The 25,970-nt window shown below is 38.4% G+C and overlaps 2 protein-coding genes across 7 annotated transcripts in view; both read left to right on the forward strand.

Moving 5' to 3' along the window:
• The window catches only part of rimbp2a (RIMS binding protein 2a), a 75,733-nt gene extending 67,584 nt beyond the window's left edge, over positions 1-8,149 (forward strand). For all 5 annotated transcript variants that reach the window (XM_087843627.1, XM_006788749.2, XM_006788751.2 and 2 more), the window contains one exon: positions 3,289-8,149. In XM_087843627.1, the coding sequence (XP_087699753.1) occupies positions 3,289-3,516 (228 nt within the window). In that variant the 3' untranslated portion in view covers positions 3,517-8,149. The remainder of the gene's footprint in view (positions 1-3,288) is intronic.
• Positions 8,150-17,407: 9,258 nt separating this feature from the next.
• Positions 17,408-25,970, forward strand: part of si:dkey-1d7.3 (transmembrane protein 132D) — a 38,567-nt gene continuing 30,004 nt past the window's right edge. For both annotated transcript variants that reach the window (XM_087844461.1, XM_006788752.3), the window contains exons 1-2: positions 17,408-17,495; positions 20,436-21,363. In XM_087844461.1, coding sequence (XP_087700587.1) covers positions 17,432-17,495; positions 20,436-21,363 — 992 coding nt within the window. In that variant the 5' untranslated portion in view covers positions 17,408-17,431. The remainder of the gene's footprint in view (positions 17,496-20,435; positions 21,364-25,970) is intronic.

The following is a 25,970-nucleotide window of genomic DNA, read 5'->3' on the forward strand; positions in this document are numbered from 1 at the left end:
GAAAGGAAGAAGCAAAGCCTGACATGGACAGAGAGGATAGACTGTGGGAGCTCTGCAGGTGGTATATGCATGTAACACTGGTTAAGGGAGGACTTGAAAAAGGCTCATTCTTTACACAAGATAATTTGGGGCCTCTTTGCACTGAAACACAAAATCAAATTGTGGTTATGTATTGTATTATTAAAGATAAATATATTAAGTGCTTTATTTACACATAACAATTGCTACCCAATGACACTGAAAGAAATTATATTGAGAACAAAAAGACAAAAGCATGCCTTTTTCAAACTTGATACATTTTCTAGCAACTTTCTTGGCTCGACTGCTGTATTTCCTTGAAGAGGCTTTGTTTCTTTATGTATACTGCACACACACCAGATCTATTTTTCAGCCCTGGTGACAGTGGATATGCCATGTTTGCTCTGAGCTCGAGAGACAAAAAAAAAACTAACCGCAGCACTGAGACGTCCATACTGTACTGTTGTTACAATGGAACAATAAAAAGAAAGCAATTGGATATTAAAAACATTCATGCTCTGTGTTCATGTGTGTTGTTGGTGGTGTTGTTGTTTTCAGTTGTCATAGTGGTGTGGGTTTTACCGACAGTGACAGTGCTGCCACATCTGATTTCTTTTTTGTTTTTCCTCACCCGCTTGGCAAAACAAAACAAACAAGCAGAGGAAGATTGTTCATTTCACACCATAAATGGCTCTGTCTGCCTTGTACAGTAAGTTGGCAACTTGAGATACCAGACCCGCTGCGCTAATGCACACAGCTTGTTGTTGCAGCAGAAGCTGTTTAAATGCCATGCAATATTACGGAGGCACTTTTCAAGTCATTGACTTGTTTCATGATTCGAATCAGGCAGATTTGTCTCTTTGTTTGATTTTTATCACTCTGTTAAGTGACTCACTAAAATATTTGACTCACATTAGTGGGTAGCTTCCCTTCTGTCATCCGTAGGTGTTATAGTTACAATTTAGAATAGATTTCAGATTTCATTATAGGACGATATCTTTATCCGAAATAGCAGCTGCTGCATTAGATGGGAAGCCTGGTATCTACAGTTGTGTCCCTGGGTGTTGTACCGTATCTGACTGTACTGTATACTCCCTCATGGCCTACTGATGATGGACTTCTTCAGCTCTGTGGTGTGCTGATGTTGTGCTCAACATTTGATGGCTTCTTCCTCAGTTTGATTTCTGTGTGTGTGTGAGAGTGTGGACGAGGCATTACACAATGTTTTGCAGACCCTAAACTGTTTGTGCACTCAGTTAATGAGGACATGCATTATGTATAGGGACACAGAGCAAGCCTAAATGACACAAATCATTACTTTTTTTTTTTTAGGTTGGGATTATGTTAAATGGCAGTTAGGATTAAGGTGAAAATAATTCTGAAGGAAAAGTAAATTTTATCTGAAGTCATGTATTCGTGTGTAAAAACATCTTTACTATCAGTTTTATCCAGATTAACAGGCAGAGGTTTGGACGGCTTTACTCTGAAATATCAGTTTTTACTCCAGAGAAATAATAATGTAAAATAGTATAGAAAATATTAAACTTTTATATTAAGAGTTAATATTATCAGTTGCTGAAAATAAACACTGAATATTTCATATAGAACTAGAAACCTTTATTTTTTTAGTTACCTTTTGATCTGTGAAAGACAATCCTTGAATCTGAAGCATGCCATATCAAGTGAGTTATTTACATGCTGTCAATCAAACATAATCGAACCCAAAACACCCAAAATTAAGATTTTTTTCATTCCTCATAAATTTGTTTTCAGGGGCTTTAAGATATAACCACCAAAAATGTAAACTACAGTACTGTGCAAAAGTCTTTATATTTTGCCAGGAAAATGGGATATGGAGTGATTTACTGAAATATCTGCAAACAAAGGAAATAAACTATGTACAGGAGAAACCAGTTTGCATAATTCTAATGAGGTTTAAAGTTAAACATTTGGTCTGACTGCCGTTATTCTTCAACACAGCCTGAAATCTCTTACCCAAGCTTTCTCGTCATTTTCAAAGTAATCTTTAGGAATAGTTCTCGAAGGTTGCAGCCTCTCTGCTTTACAGATGGTCATCGACACCGACTCTTTCCTGATCTCCCCTGTACACATTGATGACAACATCTTAAAACGTAAATTTCAAATTTGGATCACACCACAACACCCTTTTCCTCTGATTTCCAGTACAGTTCTTTTTGTGTAATATGGGATACCTCAGTCTTTACTCCCCGTTTCCCTTTCTTAAGAATGGCTTTTTGACAGCTGCCCTTCCATTGAGGCGATATCTGATGAGGCTTCAGTGAACAGTAGATGAATCTCTCAGGTCTCTGGTGGATTTTTTCTTAAAGACATGCATTTAAGAAACTGTTCCTCTGCTGTAGAAAGTTTTTTTTATGCCTGACACTTCTTTTGTCCCCCAGTTGTCCACTTACTTCAGATTTCTTTAAGGACACTCCATGAGATATGCCTTTTTTTTTTTTTGGCTAGTAGCTCTTTGACAATCACCTTCCATCTCTTTTCTTCTGGTCACTCAATTCAGGGCTGCGGAGAGTGGAAGTCTATTCCAGCAGTTATAAAGCAAAAGGGAATCACCTTCTCAGTGAAAAAAAAGAGATTGTTTTATGCCTGTCAACTGTGTTATTTTTGCTTTTTTTGAAATGGATTCAACAAAAGAAATAACAACAAATTATGTATTTTTTGTGACAAGCTACCAGTAAAAAAAAAAAGTGTCGCAGTGCTAAGTTCATAACTGGTTCATCCCTCGAGTTCGGTGTCTTATTTATGCTTGAAAGATTAACGAGTCAGTGTTAAGTGGCTTAAGAAAATAACACCTAATATGGTCAGGTACAAGGGCTGGACTGTAAATGAGTGGAAAAAGTCTAAACAATGTCTAAACAACTTTAAAAGGGCTTTAGAAAGCCTGAAGAACTAACAATTGAGACCACTTTAAAAATGTATAAGAAAATCTGGCTCTGAACAAAAAAGTCATAAGGAAAATAGCGGAAAATTATGAATAAAGTGAGGGACATTTTTGTAAATCTATTAAAAAACAATTGTTTTTCTGAAATAGGCTAGAAAGAGAGCTAATTTTCATTCTTTGTGTTGCTCAAGGAATCTGATCGAACTTAAAGCAGATGAAGTGTTTTTTTTAAACAGCGTTTAGCCGAGGAAACGCAGAGGGAAAAGCTTAGAGTTTCAGTATGAAAGAGTTGGTTCATTTGTAATATGCTGCCCCATACCTCCATACCTCCCCACCACTTCTCTTCGCAGGCTACCACAGAAACTACCGAAGCCGTCAACAATGACACCACACCCGTCCGGGCGCCGTCCCCGATTGTTCGCCCCCTCCTCCCTGGAACCATGAGGCCCCTCAGCCCTACAAGGGGTCCTCACGTCCCAGTGGACCCCCGAGACTCTCAAGATCTGGCAAACAAGAAGAAGAAAGGACTGCTTTCCAAGGGAAAGAAACTCCTGAAGAAACTCTCCCCTGTGAAATAAAAGAACACAGAAAGAAAATTAATGTACAGTAAGTGCTCATGCTGGGCTCGGTGTATTGCATTCATACAATCAACTCTGATCTAACAACACATGACAGAGAGGATGTGAGCTGTGTCTCCTTGAGCCTATTTCAGTGCAGTGATATATATATATAAAAAAAGGTGACAGATGGCCACAAATCGATTATGTACAGTGCAGTGCCAAAATCAAGAGCGAGGTCACTTGCAGGCACAAAATCGTGTAACTATGATGTATTTTAAATCAAGGGGGTGATTAAAAAAACAAAAGCAAACTAGGATTTTCATGACATGTATTTCTTCTGTTTTTGTTATCATTAGGCAAAAGTAATTCTTACATTTTTTAAGCAGGATATCAAAGCATCTGGTTATAAAACTTTCCAAAAGACTTTTCTCAGCAAAAATAATAATAAAAAAAAATAATAAAATGTTTTAAAAAAATGGAGTTTTGATGTCACTACAAGGGAACAGACACCATGCTCCTCCAAGAAAATCTCAAAAAGACTACACTGTTATTGAGGCATTGTGTGAAGTAATGCTGGCTGCTAAAATATTACAAAATCCTTTATTCAGTGCAATATCATAGAGAGATGGTAGCATATGTGGGAATAAGATTTCCACTTGTACCTGTGATTCAGCAGAGAGGATTTTTTTTTCTGAGATGAAAGGAATTTGCAAGAGAAGAACTGATTGGCAACAGGGCATTAACGTCAGAAACACCAGGCAAGTTTAGCTGTCTCAGTGGCCTTTATGAAACAATATGAGCACGACATTCCTAGTTTGATTGCAAGGTTGACTTAACTCCAGGGTTTTTTTTTCATGACGAGCCGCTTGTGCTTTGTCATTTTTGAGAATTAAACAAAGAGCGGTAATGTTTGTTGTCATCGCTGTCAAACTGTCATGAAACGCCTAGTTCAAGACGAAATTTTGTGTTTATCTTCCTATTGCACAAAAGGTGGGTGTTTTGTCGGACGACTGGTAAACGATATATTTTGTGTGCCTGTGTGTGTGTGTGCGTGTATACTACATGTATGTATGTGATGCATTCATATTTTGCACCTTTCATGTTTGCTGTTCACTTGCTTTATCTTTTTTTTTCTGAAGGAGAGGCCATGTAATTGTTGGTCCTGTGATCTCGTGGTGTGCTGCTACCTCCATTGGCTGTGCATTGTTTAGCTTACGTGATGTTCACTGGTGTTCAAAGACAGTGGATCGCCACAAAATGTCACATTTGTAACCCAGATGTGAATGATGTTATTATTAGCTTGCTAACACAATCGTTGATAGTAAAAGCAAAGCTAGTTATTATTAGACAAGTGCAGTTAAACTTTTCAAAATGTACATTTGCAACCTTATAGACAGGTGAGGACAGAATTATTAGTCTCCTATGAAAGATGCCACTTTTTAAAAAAAATTTTTTTTTAAAAAAGTGCTGTTAAACATGGAAAGAAATTTTTAACACAGCTTTTCCAAACATCCAGGTTTTATTTTGTATGCTTACATTATTTTACTTTGCACACAGAAACAAAATTATGTCACAAAAACTAACAGGGTCAAAATTATTAGACCCTCTGATGCTAATAGTCAGGTGTATTTCTTTTTTGTAGTTTTAGTTGTAGTTTTCAACAAGTCTCACAAATGTCTCCTGTGCAACACGAGCCTTTTTTTCTTTGGCAAATCTCTCCAGTTCCTCCAGATCTCACGATAGATTTTCAGGGGGGTTCAAGTCAAGGCTTTGACAGGCCAGTCAATAACTTTCACTTTGGTCTTCAGGAGGGGGTTCTTCACCAGGAGTGATGTATGTTTTGGGTTATTGTCCTGTTGGAAGACCAAGGAACGACTCAGACCCAGTGTTGCTGTTGAATGCTTGAGGTTTCGTTCAAAGTCTCGATGATGAGATTCCCATCTCCAGACACATTGAAGCATCCCCACAGCATAGTACTCCCACCACTGTGTTTCACCATGGGAACAGTCTTCTTTGAGTTGTTCACCTTGTCCTATGCATAGTTCAGTCTTGTTTGAAGATGTCTTTTGCAATGAAGTGGAGTTTTTCTTGGTTTGCAACATCGCAGTTCATCCCTGTGCAGAGTTCTAGTGACTGGCTTCTTTGACTTGGCTAAGTCATTCACTGTGGTCTTTAGATGCACCTCTCACTGTTTTTCTTTCCAGGGTTTTTAAAATCTTTCACTTCCTTCAGTATCTCTGCTGTGTTTCTTTGTTTTGTCGGTCTTTGAATTTCTCGGTCCAATTCTTGACACTTGGAAACGCTGTGATAACTTCGTATATCCATCTCCTGCTTCGTGAGCATCAACGATTCTTTTTCTTGAGTCTAAACTGATTTTTTGGTTTTAGCGTGATGCTTTTTCAAGTGACAGCTCGAAATTTTGCTGAAGTTTTCATACAATGAGTAAATTGGAAGACAACCCTTCCAATAAGTCAATAAGAAGAAGATACGTTATTTTAAGCTTGCAAATAATATCCACCCTGGTCATTTCTGTTTTCTGAAATAATTCTGTTATTGTGGGCAAATAGAAATAATGTATGCTTTCTTAAGAAAACTAGTATGTTTAGAAACAGTATGTTGAAAATCTCTTGCTCTGTTAAAAAACAACTTGGGAACATTTTGACAGAAACTTTACATTTTATAAGGGAGGCAATAGTTTTGCCCTCATCTGTAGCAGCCCATCGCTGTAGTTGATTAACTTGTGTTCAAACACAAATTATGACTCAAGTTTACAGATTTTTGTTTTTCAGGCAACTGTAGATGCCACAAAATGCCAACATTTCTGATTAAGGTTTGGGTGATGCACTTTCTTTTGAAACCAGTGAGGGCCATGCTCATAACGCCTCATAAAAACTGGAAATCAAAATGTTAAGATGTGCATTGTTCTCTGGTTTTGTTACATCTACCTGCTGTCTGTGGAGAGAAATATGAACTTAAGTTCACATTTTGTATCATGACCTGTACTTTCATTATATAAAAAACTATACTGTGCTGAATCAATATGTTAGCTAATATGCAGCTATTATATAAGAGGATATGGTACATAATAGATTTTTACTTTATTCCCATGATATTAAATTATATAAAAAACAAGTATGAAGTGATTCCACTTAACACAGTCAAGATTTTATTGTTTTTTCGTTTGTTTGTTGACTCTCTGAATGTTTAATATGTTTAATCAAGTCCTCAAAAGCAAATTTAGTTGCACAATGCCACTGAAAGATTGCCACCATTAAAGTATGATCAGATCAGCAGAAGCTTAATATCCTGCAGATTGTTGAGCCGACTGTCTAATTAGTCAGTTTCTTATTCAATGAATTCTTAGTGTTAATGCTGCACAAACAACAGACCAGGCTTCACAGAGGGAGAAAAATATAATAGAATCAGAAGCTGAGTTTTGTGTGTTATTGGTGAAACTGAATGCCAGACAGTTCATTTTCTTTCTCTTCTCTTTTTAGTAGTTTGAAAGTGGCTTCCTGGGTTTAAATTATATCCTTTGGTGGTGTGGATATCCTCTTTGATGGGGAAAATGTAGCTTAGCAAGCTGAACAAATTCAAAATGAAACTGTTGCAATGAAGGAAAAAAAGGAAGAAAACACATCTTGTGCTTGCAAACACAAATTTATTTGACTTTTTATGGGCGCGACCATTTTTTCTGGGTTTTGTCTTTTAAACATTTAAGCGTTTCCATATATTTCTTATGCTCAAACTGGCTGCTGTAATGAGATCCATCCCCCAGAAATTGACTAGCTTTAAATGGCAACCCACTGTTTTACTTTTCAAGGTGACAGACGTGTGTTAATTTGACAACATTATTGAAATAAAGTCTTAAAAATGAACTTGAATTATTGAAAGAAAAACCCCACTTCATCTATAAGCATTCTGTGTGCTTTGGAGAGGATTACTGGAGCTCACAAACATAATTACTACCTGGCATAGCTTTAAAAAAAAGGAAAAAAAAGTTTCTATTATTATATTTAGTTATAAACATTTATTATATCCTAATCATCTTCCGTGTTCCTTATGTGAAGTTGCATCTAACAGATGAGCCGGATGTGGGTTTGTTTTGTGGCACAGGGTTCCTTCATTCGTGAATATTGCTGAGGGCATGCAAAGACATGAGAGGTTAGCCAAAGTGGAATTTAGGCTGGCAATCAGTTTACATTTCATTATTTTCCAAAGCTGTTTATGTATAGTTTCACTTTCAGTCTTTCACAATGTTGAAATTGTATGGTGTTCCAATACCAAATCATTCACTTGTGAATGGGCGTAGTGTTTCGAAACGCTGTAGCTCTTTTGTACTTCGATTCATTTGTAGATAATTTGTAAATGTTTCTACTTGATTTTACGACAGCCTTTTTTTTCAGTGCACTGAGATTTCCTCTCATTGTAAAAAAACAAACAAAAAAAACTGCAAGCATTCTCCATAGTGTCCTTTGAAATCACATGTATAAGCCCACCGTATGTGCTTGCTTTGTGAATCAAGATAAAACAAAAACAACAAATCAACAAATCAACAAAAAAGAAGAAGAAAAAGAAATCACTGGACAGTATTTATGGTGATTAACTATGTGTGGGTGTGCATGTGAAAAATACAACTTTTATAACCAAATTAAATTTGATATTTTTTAAAAACTCGTGTCATGTGTTTTTCTTTACATGGCAGGTTAGATTTGCAGTAGTTCCTTGTTAATATAGCAAACAATAATAATTCTTAGGCGACTCTATAGTAATGACTACAGTAAGTACATCACAATACACATGAATGTTATTTCTATTTTCTGAATGAACATTTCTAATTATATTTTCTTATTTTCTGTACTAATGAATCTGATTTGCTTCTCTAAAATTCTGTCCCACAAATACAAAAAAAATATACAAATACACTGAAATTAATTTAGATATGTTGGCATCTGGAGATTTATCATGAAAGAAAACCTCCACATGTTCAGCTTCATCACACATCATCACCAAGTCTACAAATGTAAACCATCATAATCCACAATTACTCTTTTGGCTGATTATGAACCCACAGAGCAAAGCCGCTCATCGACTACTCCACAAAAATCCTGAAGTGTGCCTTTAAAGCAAATATAATGCTTTATCACTCTCTTTAAAATTGCTTTGCTCTGCAAACAAAATAATCAAACTTTGGAGAGGTTTCCACCAAAGTGTGCACCATGTGTTGGTAACTAGGTTCCTTAAAAGAGCATGAACTGCTGGTTAGATTTAACAGTGACCCAGGGAGTAATCAGCAACAACAGGTTGTTGTTTTGATAGAAAATCCCCAAATCAGCTTTGGAAAATTCTCTTTGATGCTTCATCCTTATTAACGGATGACAAAAACAGGATGACAGTGACAGAATATTAGCTCGTGCATACATGCTTGCATAGTTTTTGCAGAATATACTGTGATTAAAAAACAAAACAAAACAAAATCGTTTTAGTTTACAAAAGTGACCAAAAGCTGAAGGGACATGACAATATAAAGTCACATAGACCTAGTTGGCAGTTCCAAGAAATTATTTGCTCTGAATGACCATACAAATTATGGTCATTCATTTGAGTCTCACACATACAGGGAAAGGTTTTGGTTGAAATAGAGGGTCTTTGTTGCCACATTTCCAATTATAAATAGACGGCCAGAATTACCATTTGCCACTAGATGGTGCAATAAATCACAAGAGTAGGTAACAATGATTTTTTTTAATTTTTTTTATGAAGGACAGTCACAGTGGATCACTTATAATTGTAGAACTGACTGTTAACATTAAACGCTTTACTTAAAAAACACTAATGCATACATTAACTGCAATATAGAGTCTGCAGGAAATAACTGAAGTACTATTAAGTACTATTCAGAAGTGAAGTGGCTACAACAGATGGCCTGGGTTATTACTGACTCTGCATTAATTTTCACTTTAATGGAATTGAAGTGAAAAAGGTTCATCTCTGTGAGCTTCGGCAAATGAGTCTTTGAATTTGAATTGCAGTGTTGTCAAAGTTTCTGATTCAGTAAAGATAAGTGAGGAAAGTCTTCAACAAGGAACAATACTTTAGAGAAATGGCTAACTAAAGTTAACATTTAGGGAATGGAAACTAATTATTATGCCTGTATCATTGTTTATAGCTATAGAGAAATTGTTTGCTCAAACATGACCACGTGCTTTTGTCTCATCCCAGTTACAAAGGGACACCCCTGCTCTCCCCTTTCTCAGAAACACATGCAAATGTATCAATATCACCGTGCTCCCCAAAAATATAGGAGTCAGAGGGAAAAGAATTTGAAGGTGACAAGAATAGTCTTAGGTACATTTTAAATCGAAAATGCATAAACAACAGACTAATATTTACCTTTTATTTCCTCCATTCTGCTCCTATTAGGGGTTTGTACAGCTGCTGTCGTGCTGTTACACAACAATCCTCAGGGGGGCAGCAGTGATTTTTAGTTGGATGCTGATAGTACATGTAGAGTGTAGTTAAGTAATGAGTTATATCATACATGCACTAACAAACCAGTAGATCTCAGGAATGCTTTTAATTGGGTGTCACAGAGAAGCTTTATACCACAAAAATCTCAAATGGCTGAACTTGAGGAAAAGTCCTTCAGCCCTTTTCCTCCCTGCCTCTAGCAACGTCTTACACATGCATAGATATTTCATCATTTGCTTAAACTGAATATTGACTCAAACAAGGGAAAATCCCCCCCAAAACTTTAAAGACTGAGCAGCTCAGTTGGAAAATACTGCAGTCTTTCACAAGAGTTTTTCTGAAATGCTCATTCTGTTCTCAGGGAGGCAAGAAAGAGAGGAGATTGAATTTGTATATCAATGAATCCTTGTTTTCTTGCTTCCAATATATTTGCCTTTTCCTGTTCTTCCCCTTACCTACCTCTCTCACATGGCCCCCTTCCTTTACTTCCCCTCCCCTCCATCCACCACCTCCTCCTCTTCTCCGCTCTTTCTCCACAGCTTGCTCTTGCTCTTATTTTTTCCTCGCTATCCAACTGATCTATATTGAGCTGTATGTCTCCGGAGTCCCCTGGGCCAATGGATGTTTAAAATTCTTGCCAGTTGTAACCTCTCTATCACTCGCTTTCGTCCTGCCTGGCTCCCCACCACAGGGGGGCATAAGGAGACATTCATCTTCTGCTGGCCTTTCTGAATATTTTACAAAACCTCCGACTGCCAGTTAAACACTCCACGTCCATTTGACCCTCCTGCCCCCAAATCACAGCACGGATCTTCCAGGTGAAATATTTTAATGTGACTTTGATGTACTGACAGAACTTTTGTCATGCGAAGAGTCAGGGATTTCTTTTGAAGTCTCTTGGCTTGAATATATTTAAAGGTGTGCTGTAAAAAGAACATTTTATTATATATGTCACATGTATTTGATGATTTACCAACTTAGAGAGCCCAGAAGACAATAAAATAAAACTGCCCAACAACACAAGAGCAAAAAGGTATGTACTGCTCTCCTCTCCCATTTCTTGTGCAAGTAGACTTTTTCACAGCAGTTTTTCTTTTTGTTTTTGACAATCTAAAGAACAGAATAATTCAAGCTTAGGTACAAATGTTTAAACTGCCTCAAGGCCCCATTAATGAAGCATAAGTAATTACCAAACAAATTCACATTAATCAAATGATCAGAAACTAATTGCTATACTGTAAACCTGCAGCTCTTAGTCCCTAGAGGCGTCTGCTCACTTTGCCTGCAGTAACCCAGCCTTGCAAGAGAAAAAAAAAGGAATAATTTCTTGTCTGGCTTAACATGCCACAGACGTACACTACCCGCACAAGTATTAATGGAATTTATGCGCCAGAAAATGCAAAATATAGCCAGATGGTAAGTTATCTTTTGGAGCTGTATGCAGTCTCTTTTCAACTTAGGTGAGAAACTTTCAACAAAAAAGCTTGATCACACTGAACAAATAGTTCAACCGTGCACCCATCCATCCCCTCCAACATTAATGGGGTTCCCAGCAGGTGGTTGGAGGTAAGCTTCTAACCTGTCCGACACAGCACTCTGTGGGAAGGTTGCTGGTTGGAGGATATATCACCTGGCCAGTAACTCAATGGAGGCATCCCACAGGGGTTGAAAACTGATGTTCATGGCAGCCACACTCCAAAAAGAGCATTCATTTGTCATAAGAGGATGGCTGTTGGCTGACGTCAGTGAAGGGAAGAGGCCAGGATACAGGCCTTGCCCTGGTGATTTATCTTTGGCTAAGACTGCTTGAAATGGGAGACATCCACAGTGCATGACTAGGCTGAAGAGCTCTGGGAGCTCCAGTGCAATGACTGTTGAAGAACCTGGCTTTTCTTTAGCCAGCTATAGGACTACTGTAAGTGTTATTACGCAGGTGTGACGACAGCTCTATGTTCAGAGACTACACTTGAGTACTCCCCAGAGATTTTAGCAGAGAATACAGAAGCAGTTTGCAATGATTTCCACTCAGAGGGATTGCGTATGGCTGCAATTGACTTGGTTGTTTTTGGGCCGCTTTTTCCATTCATTCGTTTTGTTCATGTGATCCCTGCCATATGGGTGAATCCCCAACAGGTTAAAAATGAGTTGAGTTGATTTGAGCCCTGTTTTATACATCGATGGAAGCAAACTTTATTACTTTTTGGCTCAAGATGAATAAGAAGCAGTATGAAGGAACTCATGAGATGGAAAATTGAACTTTTCATTGACCTGGTGATCATGTAATATGTATGTAACCGTGTAACTGTATGCAACCCCTATTATTTGTTTTTCTATATTTTATGTATTGGAAACAGACCTCCTAGTCAGCCAGTGTCTTTCTGTGTGGAGTTTTCATGTTCTCCATATTCATGCTCCAGCTTCTGTCCATGTACTCTGGTTTCCTCCCACAGTCGAAAGACGCACATGCCAGTTTAGATGTGTGTATATGAGAGTGTGTGGCTGGTTGCCATTTGAGGTAATGTCCTTGTGCAGTTTTCCTCATAGTTAACAGCCAGAGTCTGTTCTGGAAAGATCGGGGATTTTTCTTCATGCAATTGTAGTGTACCTAAAGGTTTCCTTTAAAGCCCAATTTCAATATTGCACTCCCTTTGGATCGATTTTCCACAAAGATAATATCTGCTTATTTGTATTTATTATTTGTATTTCTATTTGTATGCTGATGACACACGAATAATGTCATTTAATCTGCATGACTCCACTTCTATTAGTCTAATCTTAAGGGCAATTAAAAAACTTTTTCTCTCTTTAATGCATGATGAATAGAACTGGAGATTAGGGTTATTTCACGTTAAAATTTGGCAACTATATCAACAGAATGCTTGAATTGCTTTTTTTAAGCTGAGGAACTACACCAAAGTAAAATCCATTCTCTCCCTCTTTCAATGTCATGAACACCACCATGCTAATCTCCTCATAACTGGATTACTGCATTTCACTATGCCTGGATATTGCACTGTCTTATCTGCAGCTGGTGCACAATGCAGTTGCAAGTCTTCTAACCTGAAAAAGAAAAAAGCATTACACGGGTAGTCTGCTCTCATCAGCTGCTTTTAACTGTTCCAGGTTAGTGAGTAATGAGGATCATGGTTTTTGTATTGGCAAATACAACATCAGTACGACTCAACATCAATATGATCTGTAGTGCAGCAGATAACTTAATATTGCAGGGAAATCATTCACGGGTGGATAAAAGTGCGATGAGTGGTGCATACAGTTTTTGATATTTTTTTGATTAAGCTTATTATCAATTTGAAAACTAAAATTGGTGGCCAATTTAAAAGATGACTGTCAACAAAAGCAAGAAAATATAATTTTTTTCCCCCCAGTAAAGTAAAGTAAACTAGACTTGCCTTGTCTTTGTGTGTCTGTGTAGGTTCTCAGTCATCCAGGTCATGGTAGACTAGGGAGCTCGGAAAGAAAAGCAACTGGACTTCTTTAAGTTTCTTGAAGATTTTTCACCTGTCATCTGAGAAGCTTCTTCTTCAGACACACAACCTTTTACACACCTTGGCACCTGTAATGAGGCACATGATCAATAGTGGGTCAACAACCCTCTTAAGGGACACTTATGGCTTAAATACCTGGAACTCTCCACCATTTGGTTTTAGAACTGAAGAAGGTTCTCAGATAAGAGGTGAAACATCTTCAAGAAACTTAAAGAAGTCCCGCCACTTTTGTTTCTTGTCTTAGTGTCATATCATGCATACTCAACCATGTAGAAGTTGACTTTAAAAGTCTGAAATTACTTTTTACCAGTTTGCAAACAGGGGAGTGGGGTCTATGGGCCTTTATAGTCCTCACTGGTAACTCATGTCTCAATCACGGTCATAGAAAATATTGTTCTTTATGATGTACAGTTGTCTGTTATTTAGTAAGGTCTGTTGTTCACTGCCCAGCTCTTGCAAACTTATGCTGAAATATCCTCGGGCAAAGTACTCAACCCCAAGTATCATCTGATGCATCCATCTCTGCATGTGTGTGTGAATGTTAACAATGTATCTGTGGATGCAGCTTACAGTGAAAAATACTGAATGTTAGGTGAAAGTAAAAAGGTGTTAGATAAACTGCAGTCCATAATGGACTGCAGGACTAAACTAGGAAAAGGGCAGAACACTAACTAACCTCACAAACTTGAGAGTGAAGTTATGGGAGATAGCCTGCCAGAACAGTGGTCATTAGTTGTTAAAACAAGACGGTTGTGGGTTTGAACCTGTCCAAAGACATTGTTGGCCACCTCAGAGCTGAGTCAAGGATAAAGGAGTCTTCATGCACTGAGTACATAAGATTCATTGAATCTCACTGGAAAGAAATTGGCACCCAGTGAATGTTAAATGTCATGGTTGTATATATCATAGTGGTAAAAGAGGTAAAAAGGGGTAAAAGGTCAATCCCTTGACCTGCATAGCATCATGCAGCTAAAGCTATCACTGGACCAATGGAAAAACACATAACAAATGTTGTCATTGCAGTTATTTTGTTTTACGTGAAACAAAGAATCTCTGAAGACGTTTACTTATTTATAGTGAAAAGCATATAAATCAAGAGTAAAACCTTCTAAATGCATCCAGTTGGTTGAAATTTTGTAGGAAAAAACAGCACGGACCCCATGCTGCATGATGGCCAGATTTCAAGTGACTAATGGGAGTTTTCAATTTAATAGCTCCAGAGGGACAAACATGCAAATTTTGGCACTTTTATCCACTTTTAAAAGATTGTTTCAGTTATCTGTGGCACTACTGCGTTCACTGACACTTTTAAGAGAAATCTTAAGACATAAATGTTTTCAATGGCCTTAGGCTGTTCTTAGTGGTCTTAACATTTTAGCTTTTAAAGTGCTCTGCCTTGTTCTTTGTATTTCTTTGAGCTTGCCTGTCTATTAATGTCTACATTTAGTTCTTTGGTCGACTCTGGCTGTTTTAAAACTTTTTGCTAGAGAGAGGACCCCAGGACCTTTGTCAGCACTTGAGGAGGAAGAAAACTTAGTGCAGGCTTCAGCTTTTATTGCCAGCATCTTTCTCATAAAAATGAGAGATTTAAGATTAATAAACTTTTGAAGTGTCACATCTATGAAGAGATGAGTTATAGATGAGTTAGTGTGACAGATCTGGAAAAGCAGGCACTGAAGCTAACAACAGATGGAATGCACATAACAAATATAATTATTTATGTATAATTAATTATTAATGCAAAAGGAATTATTTTGCATGCTTGAAACATCAGACAAGAGCTGAGTATGTTTTAAAACCAGTGTCATTTATAATTTGCAAGAGATCCTAATATGCTTAACAGATAATTTTTTTTAGCATGTATGTTTACAACAATTGCAAGGCAAACACTTACCAATTACTACAAAGACAACATACATGTAATAACTTGCCAGACATTGCCAGCAAGTGTAGATAAAACACTGGATGTAATTTCTTCTGCTATTTATCTGTTTCAACAGCTCGGTGAGGCGCAGTCTTCCATTTAAAAAGAAATGTAATAAATTATTAAATGGATTAGTGTCCTGACCGCTGCTTCACATCAAATGACCTCTAAAAACCTTTGCGCCACCTGGTAGCAGCAGCTCTATATCCAGTACTGCAGTCACAGATGGTGACTCCAGCCACATCTCTGTCATCTCTAATGGCACTAGCAGCAGGTCGCATGTCTGGAAAAACAACTGAGATCTGGAGATGTTACCTGACTAAATAATCTGCAGTGTCAGTGTTGGCAATCCCATCCAGCCAAAAACAACAAAACAAAACTGCTCGAATAGAAACTCGCTGACTTTAAAATGCATTGGAGGGGAACACCAGGCAAAATCAGATTCAACTATTTATACAATGCAGACTGTTTCAGATCCTTAAGTGTTTCTCTGAGGCGCATATTTAATAACATGTAGTTAATCAGCCTCTGCTGTAAAGTGGGAAACTATTTATTCACCAGTGACACCTGCATGCTTTATGCTGTCACCCTGGCACAGGTGCCACCTCGTAATAAAACATGCACTAGGGTATTGAGTGCAGTGAGTTTATCTGACATACTGCGCCAGTAATTGCTTTAGAGAACGGGTATTTAAGACGGTGTTGGAGAGTGAACTAGTGAAGAAAAGTCTGACCAAGCTCATTAAACCCTGGTATTCTTTACCACAAAACTGATGCCAGCACTTAGTGTGATGCCTGTGGGCAAAAGAACAGCAGGTGGATTCCATAGTTTCTAAATGCAATCTTCCCCCTGGCCTTGCTTTGGCTACACGACACATACTATGGCAAGAAGACACCGTGCTATTTCAGTTTAGCCTTTGAACTGTTCAGCCTATCTCATTATAAAATTTTAGGTCAAGGGAGATCTAGTGATATACTTAAAAAAAGAGAAAAGAAAAGAGAGACAAAAAGAGTTACAAAATTACCTCTGTGATTTTGAGTGTTAAGAAATTAAATATGGCCTGAGGGCCTGCAGTAGCACAGAAAAATACATCTAAGCTTAACTTAAGAGTCTAAACTCACTAATCTCTAATATGTAAAAAAAAAAAAAAAAAAAAAAAAACCCTGCAAAAATATTTTAGCATGTAGCTCCACATAGAGATCTCAAATTGTAAAAAATAAACTATATGTTTTTTTAACAGGGACTTATGGGCCTAAAAAACTAGAGTTAATTTGAGTGACTGCTGATGCTTTGTACCAAGTGTATGTGTGCTGTGACATCACGAAGCGTTTGTGACTGTATCCATCTGCTCCTTCCTACGCTCCAAGTAATGTGTAACGCTGTCTATGAGTGAGAACATAAAGCTGACAGCTGGCAAAAAACGCCCTACAGTTTTCTTTTCTCCACTCAAGACCAAATGTCAAGCAATGCCACCCTTAAAGGCCGTCTGAAAGTACTGTGCACATGTACGAAAAAAGAAAAATTCATTTACTCAGTTACTCCCCCCCCCCCCCAATCCACAAGTGAGTTGTAGAAATCTATGATTATTATATGCTCAAGTCAAGAAGGTCTCTATCCATCCTTAATTTGTTAAATCAAAACTAAAATGCGCATGTAGAAATCACTGATCCCCGACCTTGTATGCATTTAATTTGCCTGCGGCCCTTCCGATTATACCCACGTGGGTCTAGTTAATCTGCCCCGCGGCACATGTTTACTGATTTCTATCATGGTAAGAGCCGTGTCTGATGCTGTCCCACAGTGCCAGCTAGAGCACTGATGTCGGAGGAGGGGAAAAACTGTCATCACTTAGAGGACAGGGAAGTACATTTAAAACTATTTTTTTTCCTAGTTGAGCCTCTACATTCAGAGGAACCAAGACACTCGGCAATGTAATGCTTTGTTTCCAGCGCTGTTTTCCTACAGTGTGCGTGCAGTCACCAAAACTTACCGTACTTGCGTACTGGAGACCAAAACCTGCAAATTCACTAAAATGATGTTTCCCCTTCGTTTTCTGTTTCCGGTTGTCGCGATGGCAGTTCTAACAGCTTTTGAAGGTGAGATTTATGATTGCTTTTGATGGACGATGATCAGTTTCAGCTTTTATTAATGCATTGGTTTGAAGTGTTTATGGTCTGCTGGATGAGACGCAAATAACGCGTAAATGGAAAGCTTTAAATATGAAAACAACTAGGTTGGAACTAGCTCAGAGGCTTCAGCTGTGTTTACAAGAGATGAGTAATGAAGATAAAATGTGTAGCTATTTTATACTCTTGTATATACTTTGATAGTGCAAGCACATATACACTGAGCATATTAAATCACTCTGCCGTAGTTTATTACGCACATCCAATATACTTTTGTTTCCTTTTGGCTTTTATCAGCACAAAATTTAAGCAGGCCCCAAAATTGCTATGGAGTTGTCATGACTACTTTTTGTATTTGACTGGCTCATAAAGATATAAAGTTGTGTTTCATATTTTTGTAGTTTTGTGGTTACCATCCATGGCCTAAGCCCATTCTGTTATCCCTCAGTCTAAATGAAAGTGACAGCATGCTCTCCAGTGTGCATCAGGAAACCTCATCTGTGGGATTAAAGAGGCCTGAAGCTGAGGTTGCACAGCTGTTTCTCTGGTTGTTTAAAGATAACCTGCATTGGGAGCCACAGAAAGCAGTCTGTCCCTCTGTGATACCGACAGTATGCGAAAGACTACTGTCTGAGATTGCCTGGGTTTATATCTACCCCTGCTATCTGTGGGTGCATTTTTTTCCATCACACATGCATGTGTGACTGCTGCATGTCTGCAACTGTGAAACTCGGCTGTGTTCTGACTGCGTGTCTAAGTGATAGGGTTCAGCCTTTGATATCTTCCCTGCTTGATCACCATGAATATGCATGACAGCCTTATCTTTTAGTCCAGTCACAGTCTGCTGTCTAATGTGTCTGTGAGCCTCTCTGAGTTAGAACTGCCATTTATAACAGTTGTTCAAAATTGCCATATGTTTAATTTTTTCTGTAATATCTCTGGTTTATATACTTAAAGGGATCCTGCCAGGTCAGACCAGATTACTTTCTGATCAATACATTATTCTGTTAAGCAGCAGTTTTCATGAGCAGTGGGATAATTCTGAGGCTACAGCTAAGAAATACTGTGGATTATTTCTGTCTTTATGTTTTATGCTTCCATTAATTGCATTAAGTTTTACAAGAGATATTTAAACAAGCTGCATTTATAATCTTGCGACAGTATGGGCAAGTCTTTTGCATAAGTCCCTTCATAATGAACAATTATCCTATTTTTAGATTTAAAAAGAAGGATAAGATTCAAGCTTTTCTCCTGTGCTGGTTTGAGCAGAATAATGATGGTAAAATAAAGTAGATGGCTCTTAAACTGGAGAGCAAACACAGCTGCCGCCAAAGCCAACATTTATGATTTTTTTTTTTTTGTTTGATTTTTTTTTAATTGCATTGTATAAAATCTTTGCACTACAGTCGGGTTGTAACAGTTTGAGTACTAATTCAGCAACCTCAGAAGTAAATCAGCATCAAAATCTAATTAGCTGAAATGTGTGCACCAAATGCAAAAAGAAATCAATTCATAGATCTTCAAATGTCTGTTCACAGACAAACATGATTAACAACATTGATTGTACACCCTACCGGTGAATTATAAGTGTACAGTGCACTGTCATCTAAATTAAATAATTATTAGTCCCAGACAGAGAGAATTATAGCTGGAAATGGCAAATGAGCATTGGTATCCTTTTGTTTTATCTTAAACCTGCAGACACAAACTAATAATGTAGAACTAAAACTTTTATATTGGCCTGCATGTGAAATTCCTTACATCATTAGTCTGATCTCTGGGATCTATAAGACACTTTTCTTGTGTGTCTTTGTTTAATATCCACCCTGACATCTGATTTTCTTTTCCATTCAGCAAGTAATCTAATTTAAATATAAATTTATTCATGAAATATGGTTTGGAATCAGAAAACAATAATATACCACTTCTAATGCGTCTGAAGGAGAGGAATATTTTCTTTTCTAAAAGTTTATTTTTTGTGAGGTAAGGGAAAGTCATATTCAAAAATTCATATTAATCTTTGAGCACTTCAGCATGGAGGAGGGCAAATTACCAAGTGTCTCTGGCAGCGGGAAGAGTGATCTGTCATATACGGCGTTCTATCTGGACAAACAGTCATCCCACAGAAGTTACCAGACAGGCTTTTTAGCACTCGGATGCCACATTTCCTTTATTGGCTCGGATAGATGTAGTGAATAGCAGAGAATAGAATATCCGTTGCAGGACAGAAATGACGCAGGCCTAATTTCCTCGTGTTTTAGAGCTTGAATGTTATAGTGATGTGTATAATTCTCTGTAATAAAGCCACATGCCATGGTTAATCTGGCTGAAAATTTAATCAGCAACTTGTATGCCTACTGGAATTGTTACCATCTGGTCGTATGATATGCAATAAGAATTACCCTGTTTGTCTTTTCATTTTTCAAGCCGCACAGTGTTTTGCTTTAGGAAACGTGAATCGTGTATTCAGGAAAAGTAAGGGAGAACGAAAATTCAGTGAAAGAAAACTAAAAGGCTGTTTTTTTTTCTTTTCTCTTTTTGATGCAGGAACTATATTCAGAAATAAACCATGTTTGCTAAATGAAGTCATTTAATTGTCTTGAGTCTTGTTCGCCAAGACAGCCAACTGTCATCATCAGTGTCGTGATCCTGACTCTGTCCTTTTGGCGCCTACCTGAACCTCATGGCATCAACCCTTTGCTTTGCTTCTCCAACTCTGATCTCTTTTCAACCCTTCATCCTCCTGTCATCCTGTTTGCAGTTACAGTAGCAAACTAGCTTTGTGAGCAGTAACTGTGCTTGTCGGTAGATTTGAAACCTAAAACTGAACCTTGGAGTTAAAGCATATATAAGGAAAATTTCTACCTAATATCTCTAAAGTCCTAATTCCCCAAACTCATCATTTCACAGGTGCTGAGATTCCAAGAGTGGCTAAAGACACTGGGACATTCACCACTCCATCTCCAGTTTATCCCACCATCAAGTTTCAGGTCCTCAATGTGGACCACGTGTTTGTGAGACAGGACAGTCCACAGCCATCTGGGAACTCTAGCCTGAAAGCTCAGACTCAGACTTTTCTCATCACTGGACCTGGTGCTGGGCTTCTCCAGCCATCTGTCAATGCTTCATTTGGCCCCCTGACTCTAGATGCCTCTATTCCTTTAGATTTGCTCCTCAGTGGGCGCAAGATACTGCCAGTCATTTTGAGCCGCCAGGTTCGTTCCTTATCCCCAGTTGTTAAGATTCTTTTCCACATGCCCACAGAAAGCAATATCACTGCTTGGCAAGAAACAATGGGCTCTCTAGAAGATAATGGGAGGAAAAATGATGGAGCTAAGGCTAAGGATGGAGCTCACTGTGTCACGGCTTATGCCTTCTGGGAGACGAAAGAGGTTCGTGGGGCTTGTCTGGTGTCTCCTGGCGGCTTTTGTGTGGCACAGCTTAAGCCAGAACCCTCCTGGTTCAGCTCAGCCAGTAGATCAGGAAGCTCTAGCAGGGAAGCAGAAAGCACTGACGGGATTAAGGGACTTCAGGGGAACCTTGTGGAAGTCTACTTCCAGAGTCGGCGGGACCAGACTGGCCAGTGCACCCCACAGGATAGCCTGCAACGAATAGGAGTGGGACGAGGCAGAGACACTGGTGGATCAGGGACACCAATGAGGAGGGTAGGAAGTGTCAGCCTGCTCAAAAGTCCACCAGGGAATCCCACCTTTCTTCGGCTGAGACTGGGAGGCGCTGTGGTGATCCAGACTTCTTCAAAGCCCCTCAAGTCTGGTGATGTCGCAACGTTCTATGTCTTTCTTGCTAGTACGTCCACCTTGGAAAGTTTCACACTGAGGTGAGAGATATTCTATGTTATGCTATTCTTGTCTGTTGAGCTATTTGGTCTTGAGTAATGACTTCTCGCCAGACTGAAAGCATTTTTAGTTTTTAAAGTCACCTCTTGCACATATTACTTACTGATCTATTCAACAGTATTAAATTCACAAAGATCATGTGGGTTGACTATATTCTAAAGTTTCTTACAGCCCTCATGATCTAAAAGTCCCTACAAAAAAAACGCGATGAGTCTCTTTTGATTGTCAAATCCATTAGTATAGTTCTGATACTGTAAGTCGTGACTGCAGATGTCTGAGTTGCTGAAGGTAAGTAAAGTGAAGAAATTTACAAAAAATGATATTTTAGTTTACTTATTTATGAAGTTAAAAGCCTTAGACTTAAATATTCAAGGTATGCAGACTCAGAGAGTAACAACCTTTTTATGATTTTCATTATTCCTGCAGCCAAGGAGAGAGCTGAATAGGCATTGCATGTTTTTAGTTCTGTTTGTTTAGGTGTCACAAAGTTTATTAAAAACAGGCAGGGAAGTGGACGAACCCATGCAGTTTTGATGATCTGGATCCCTTTTATGAAAATTAAACAGCAACGCCTTTCCAGCTCCCTTCTTGTTGTGCTTAAAGTGGCATTTAGGAAATGAAACGGAGAAAGGAAAACACTGTAATTACTCTCCAGTCTTGCTGAGGATGGTAGGGAAAATAGTTTAGGTTGAAATACATAAAAATTCATTGTTGCAATGAAACATGCGAAGCATGAAAAGACACTGGAACCAACTGGAATCATCAGGTTGTACGGTATATTGAAGCGTATTCATGAAGGATTAGCTCCATGCATTTAAACTGTTACTTAAGGCACTAATGGGCCTCACCATCAATGCCTTGCAGTTAAATGCTTGAGCGCCAGCAGGACTTGTCTTGCGAGCCACATTCACCGGCTTCACAAATTACTGACATGTTGTATCTTGTCTATGTCAACTTATCAGTTAGTGGAGGACGTACGGGGCGCACTCTTCCATAAACAAGAAAGTAATTGGTAAATGATTCACTGATTTTCATATCGCAACATGTCAACAGGGTTCTCTGGTTACTTGACTTCATAAATAATGCATCTAATAAATGGAGCAGAAAGACAAATAACTAAAATCTAAAAGGCCCCATTGGCTAAAAGTGAATTTAATATAAATAGAGCTCTGCAACACATAGAAACTCACAGCTGACTTTACAGACTTTTTCCCCTGCTGTTTTTTTGTTGTTTTTTTTTAAATGCACATCACTTGGTGGAGTAAAACTGTTTATTTTTATCAGAACACTTTGCATCAGTCAATAGTAAAGCCATTGCACTGAGGTTTGTGTTTCCAGCCTGTGGTCTGATTAATGATTTTCTTTGAAATGCAAGACAAATTTCTTTCTAATCCCACGATTTAGTGATATTGTGCTGTCGTCATAACAACAGCGTAGTAATCTGCTGCAGGATGCAAGCAAGTGGAGAGAAATATTAAGATGTGCATATTAATCCATAGGGCACACTGTTACCCTGTGGCTGTGTGTCATTCCCAGTGCTCTTCTCAGATATCAGGCAGCATTTACAAACACAAACATGCACACATGCACACACGCGCACACACATGCACACACGCAAATGCAGAATCCCACTGACCTGAATGCAGCTCTGCTTGCATTGTTGAAATTACGTGAATAAGATTTGGCAGAGAGACGCTGACCCTCTGACATCTGCTCTTGTTTTGACTATTTGCGAGGATTTACAGCCTCTTCACCTGAAATTCCCCAAATTCATACTCACTGACCAAACCAATGACATTCCTCTAGTCAGGTCAGTGATTTTGGTCTGTGTATTTATGACCTGCTGCCACATCCAGAATGAGATTGGACAAGAAGAGGGGACTGAGTGCAGCAGCTGAGTCCAAGTGAAGGCTAGCTCTGAGGAGCTTGGCAAAGTGATTGATTCCTCCTGGGAGAAATCCCCGCTCTACTTCGCTCTTTGGCCCAAGATTGAGTCCACTCCAGCAGAGTTAGGCCAGATAATCTGTGCCCCTGATTGAAAGTGAATTAAGAGGTTAACCCTTTCGGGTAGAGATGATCTGGGCTACCAGGACTGATTATGTGTATGTTTTGTTTTGGGTTTCTTTGTGCGTGTGTGTGGTTTTCCACCTGTTAACCACAGGCAGCTTTTAAAAAACAGTACAGAGACATAAAACAGTCTGTTCACAGAGGCCGCTTTTGCAGCAAAAACTAATTTTAGGTTACCCGAATGCCTAAAAAAAACAAAAGAGGCAAGAGCTTTGCAACTTTCGCAGCTTTAAACAAAGAGATGAAGTTTGGTAAACCAGGGGTGAAGAGTTGCTCAGTTTAAAGGTCGATATCCACTCTGTCCCCCACCTGTGGTTGTGAACTCTGGGTAGTGAGTGACAAAGACAAAGCGTGGGGATAAAAGTGGCTGAAATGAGGTTTCTCTGCAGGGAAGCCTGTGTCTGCCTGTGAACAAGAAGCGCAGTGATCCAGGAAGATCCTGACGTTGAGTTACTGCCTCTCCACACTCAATAGGAGCCAGTTGAAGTGGTTTGCACCCCTGGGAAGGGTGGTCATCAGGTGCTGTTGTCACTGTGATGCTGAGCTGGGCAAGCAGCAAGAAAATGATTCACTGCATATAGCAAAGGAATACATTTATCCTAGGCTGTAATTTCCCCTAACTAAAACACAGTTTGTTGACTTTTTTCTAAACTATGATCACAATGACAAATTATTATGCCCTAAAAGGCAGCAAATTAAGATTTAAGGGAAATGAAAGACAAACATCTTAAAAAATTATTGTTTTAAAATTTGTATTCTGATCTGCCTGCCTGAGTCAGTGTCTGCATTTATTGTTTTTCAAACATTAATTAAAATCACAAATGAAAACATGTGCCTTTGGCATAAGAGTTTTGATTCAGATAGTAATTTCTGTGCAAGTCTTTATCTGGCACGCATTGAATTTTCAGCAGAACAATATGTGTGTGGGTGCCTGAGTGTGTGTTTAAATGTGCCCTTAATTCTTGCTACTGTTTTTTGCCTTTGAAACCGCTCTAACACTGACCTCAGTCTCAGGGGTTATTGATCTGTCTGGTCGCTCTTTGATTACAAATCTGTATTTTTAATTGTGTGTATTTGGATGTGTGTGTCAGTGTGCTAAGGCTAATAGCACGCACTTTTCTGCTGACCCTTATTCTAGCAGGAATGTGCTCCAGTCATCCTGTCATATTGTTCTTCAACTGTTTGAAATCTGATTTGGAGCCGAAATAACAACAGGCTGTTAAAAGAGATGGACTGTTTGTTGTAAAATAACAGGTTTTCTCTCCATGTCACTTCTTCTAATAAATGCTTAAGCCTTGCACGTCTTAAACTGATGGCAGGAAGAGTATTTTGGAGTTGACATAATGAAAATGTTGATCTGGCTTCCTTAAATACGAAGCAGGTGAAGGAGGTTTTAATGGTATTTTCAATGTGTTTACCTCGATATTTTCTTGAAGAACAGACATTCTGTCACAACCACAGTCTATCTGTTGCTCTCTATATATGCTCGTGGGCTGAATTTCGCTTTGAACATTGCTGGCACCTTGCTGAATCCTTGAAATTAGAATCTGTCTGCTTCACAAATGTCTGGCCATGTCATACAAAGGTTTAGCATTTGCTTTGCTCTGCACGGGGCCATAATTTACAAATCAAATCGTGAACAGAACAGTACTCTGCAAAAACCTTGAGTCACTCATTATTTCTTTATAGTTTGCGACCACCTCTTTTCTTTGACACTGAACTCTCTTAGGAAAGCTTTCTTGTAATTTCTTTAAGGAGTCTTCAGGATAGTTCTCAAGGCCTCTTGAAGGACATTCAAAGCTCTTCTTTGGATCTTGTCTGCCTTTTGTTTCATTTTCTCTTAAGATGATCCCACACTGCTTCAGTAATGTTGACGTCAACTATCTGTGGAGTCCAGTCCATGACTGATAGTGCACTTTGTTTTGCAATCCATTATTATTATTATTATTATTATTATTATTATTATTATTATTATTATTATTATTATTATTATTATTTTTTTTTTTTTTTTTTATTATTATTATTATTATTATTATTTTACCTCTTTCTTAACCTCCACTTCACATATTTATAACAAATTGAACATAAGATCTGAATCTTCATGTTTAGCCTTCCATAAGAAAGGCTTCTTAACAGCTACCCTTCCACTACGACCATTTCTGATGAGGCTTCAGTGAACAGCAAATGGATCAATTAAAGAGCCACATGTACAGTATCTCTGAATTCTTGGGTCAGTTCTTTGCTGGAATTTTTCCTTCTTCTTTAGGATATGGCTCTCAGATACTGTAAATCTGCTATAGATAAGTTTTAAGCTTGCTACTTCTTTTGTCATTTACTTTTCCTCAGATTTTTTAAGGACAAGCTGCACAACATGCCAAGACTTTCAGCTAACAGTTCCTTGGGAACTGACTAGGCTGAAAATGAATGAAAACGCAACCAGTGTCCATGGAAAAACTTTAAAAACCTCCACAAAGCTTGGAGTTTCCAATGAGCATCAGAGTAATTTCTCCATAGATTTCTT

This window comes from Neolamprologus brichardi, chromosome 7 (assembly GCF_056152115.1).
Source record: "Neolamprologus brichardi isolate AB-2024 chromosome 7, ASM5615211v1, whole genome shotgun sequence".
NCBI lineage: Eukaryota > Metazoa > Chordata > Actinopteri > Cichliformes > Cichlidae > Neolamprologus > Neolamprologus brichardi.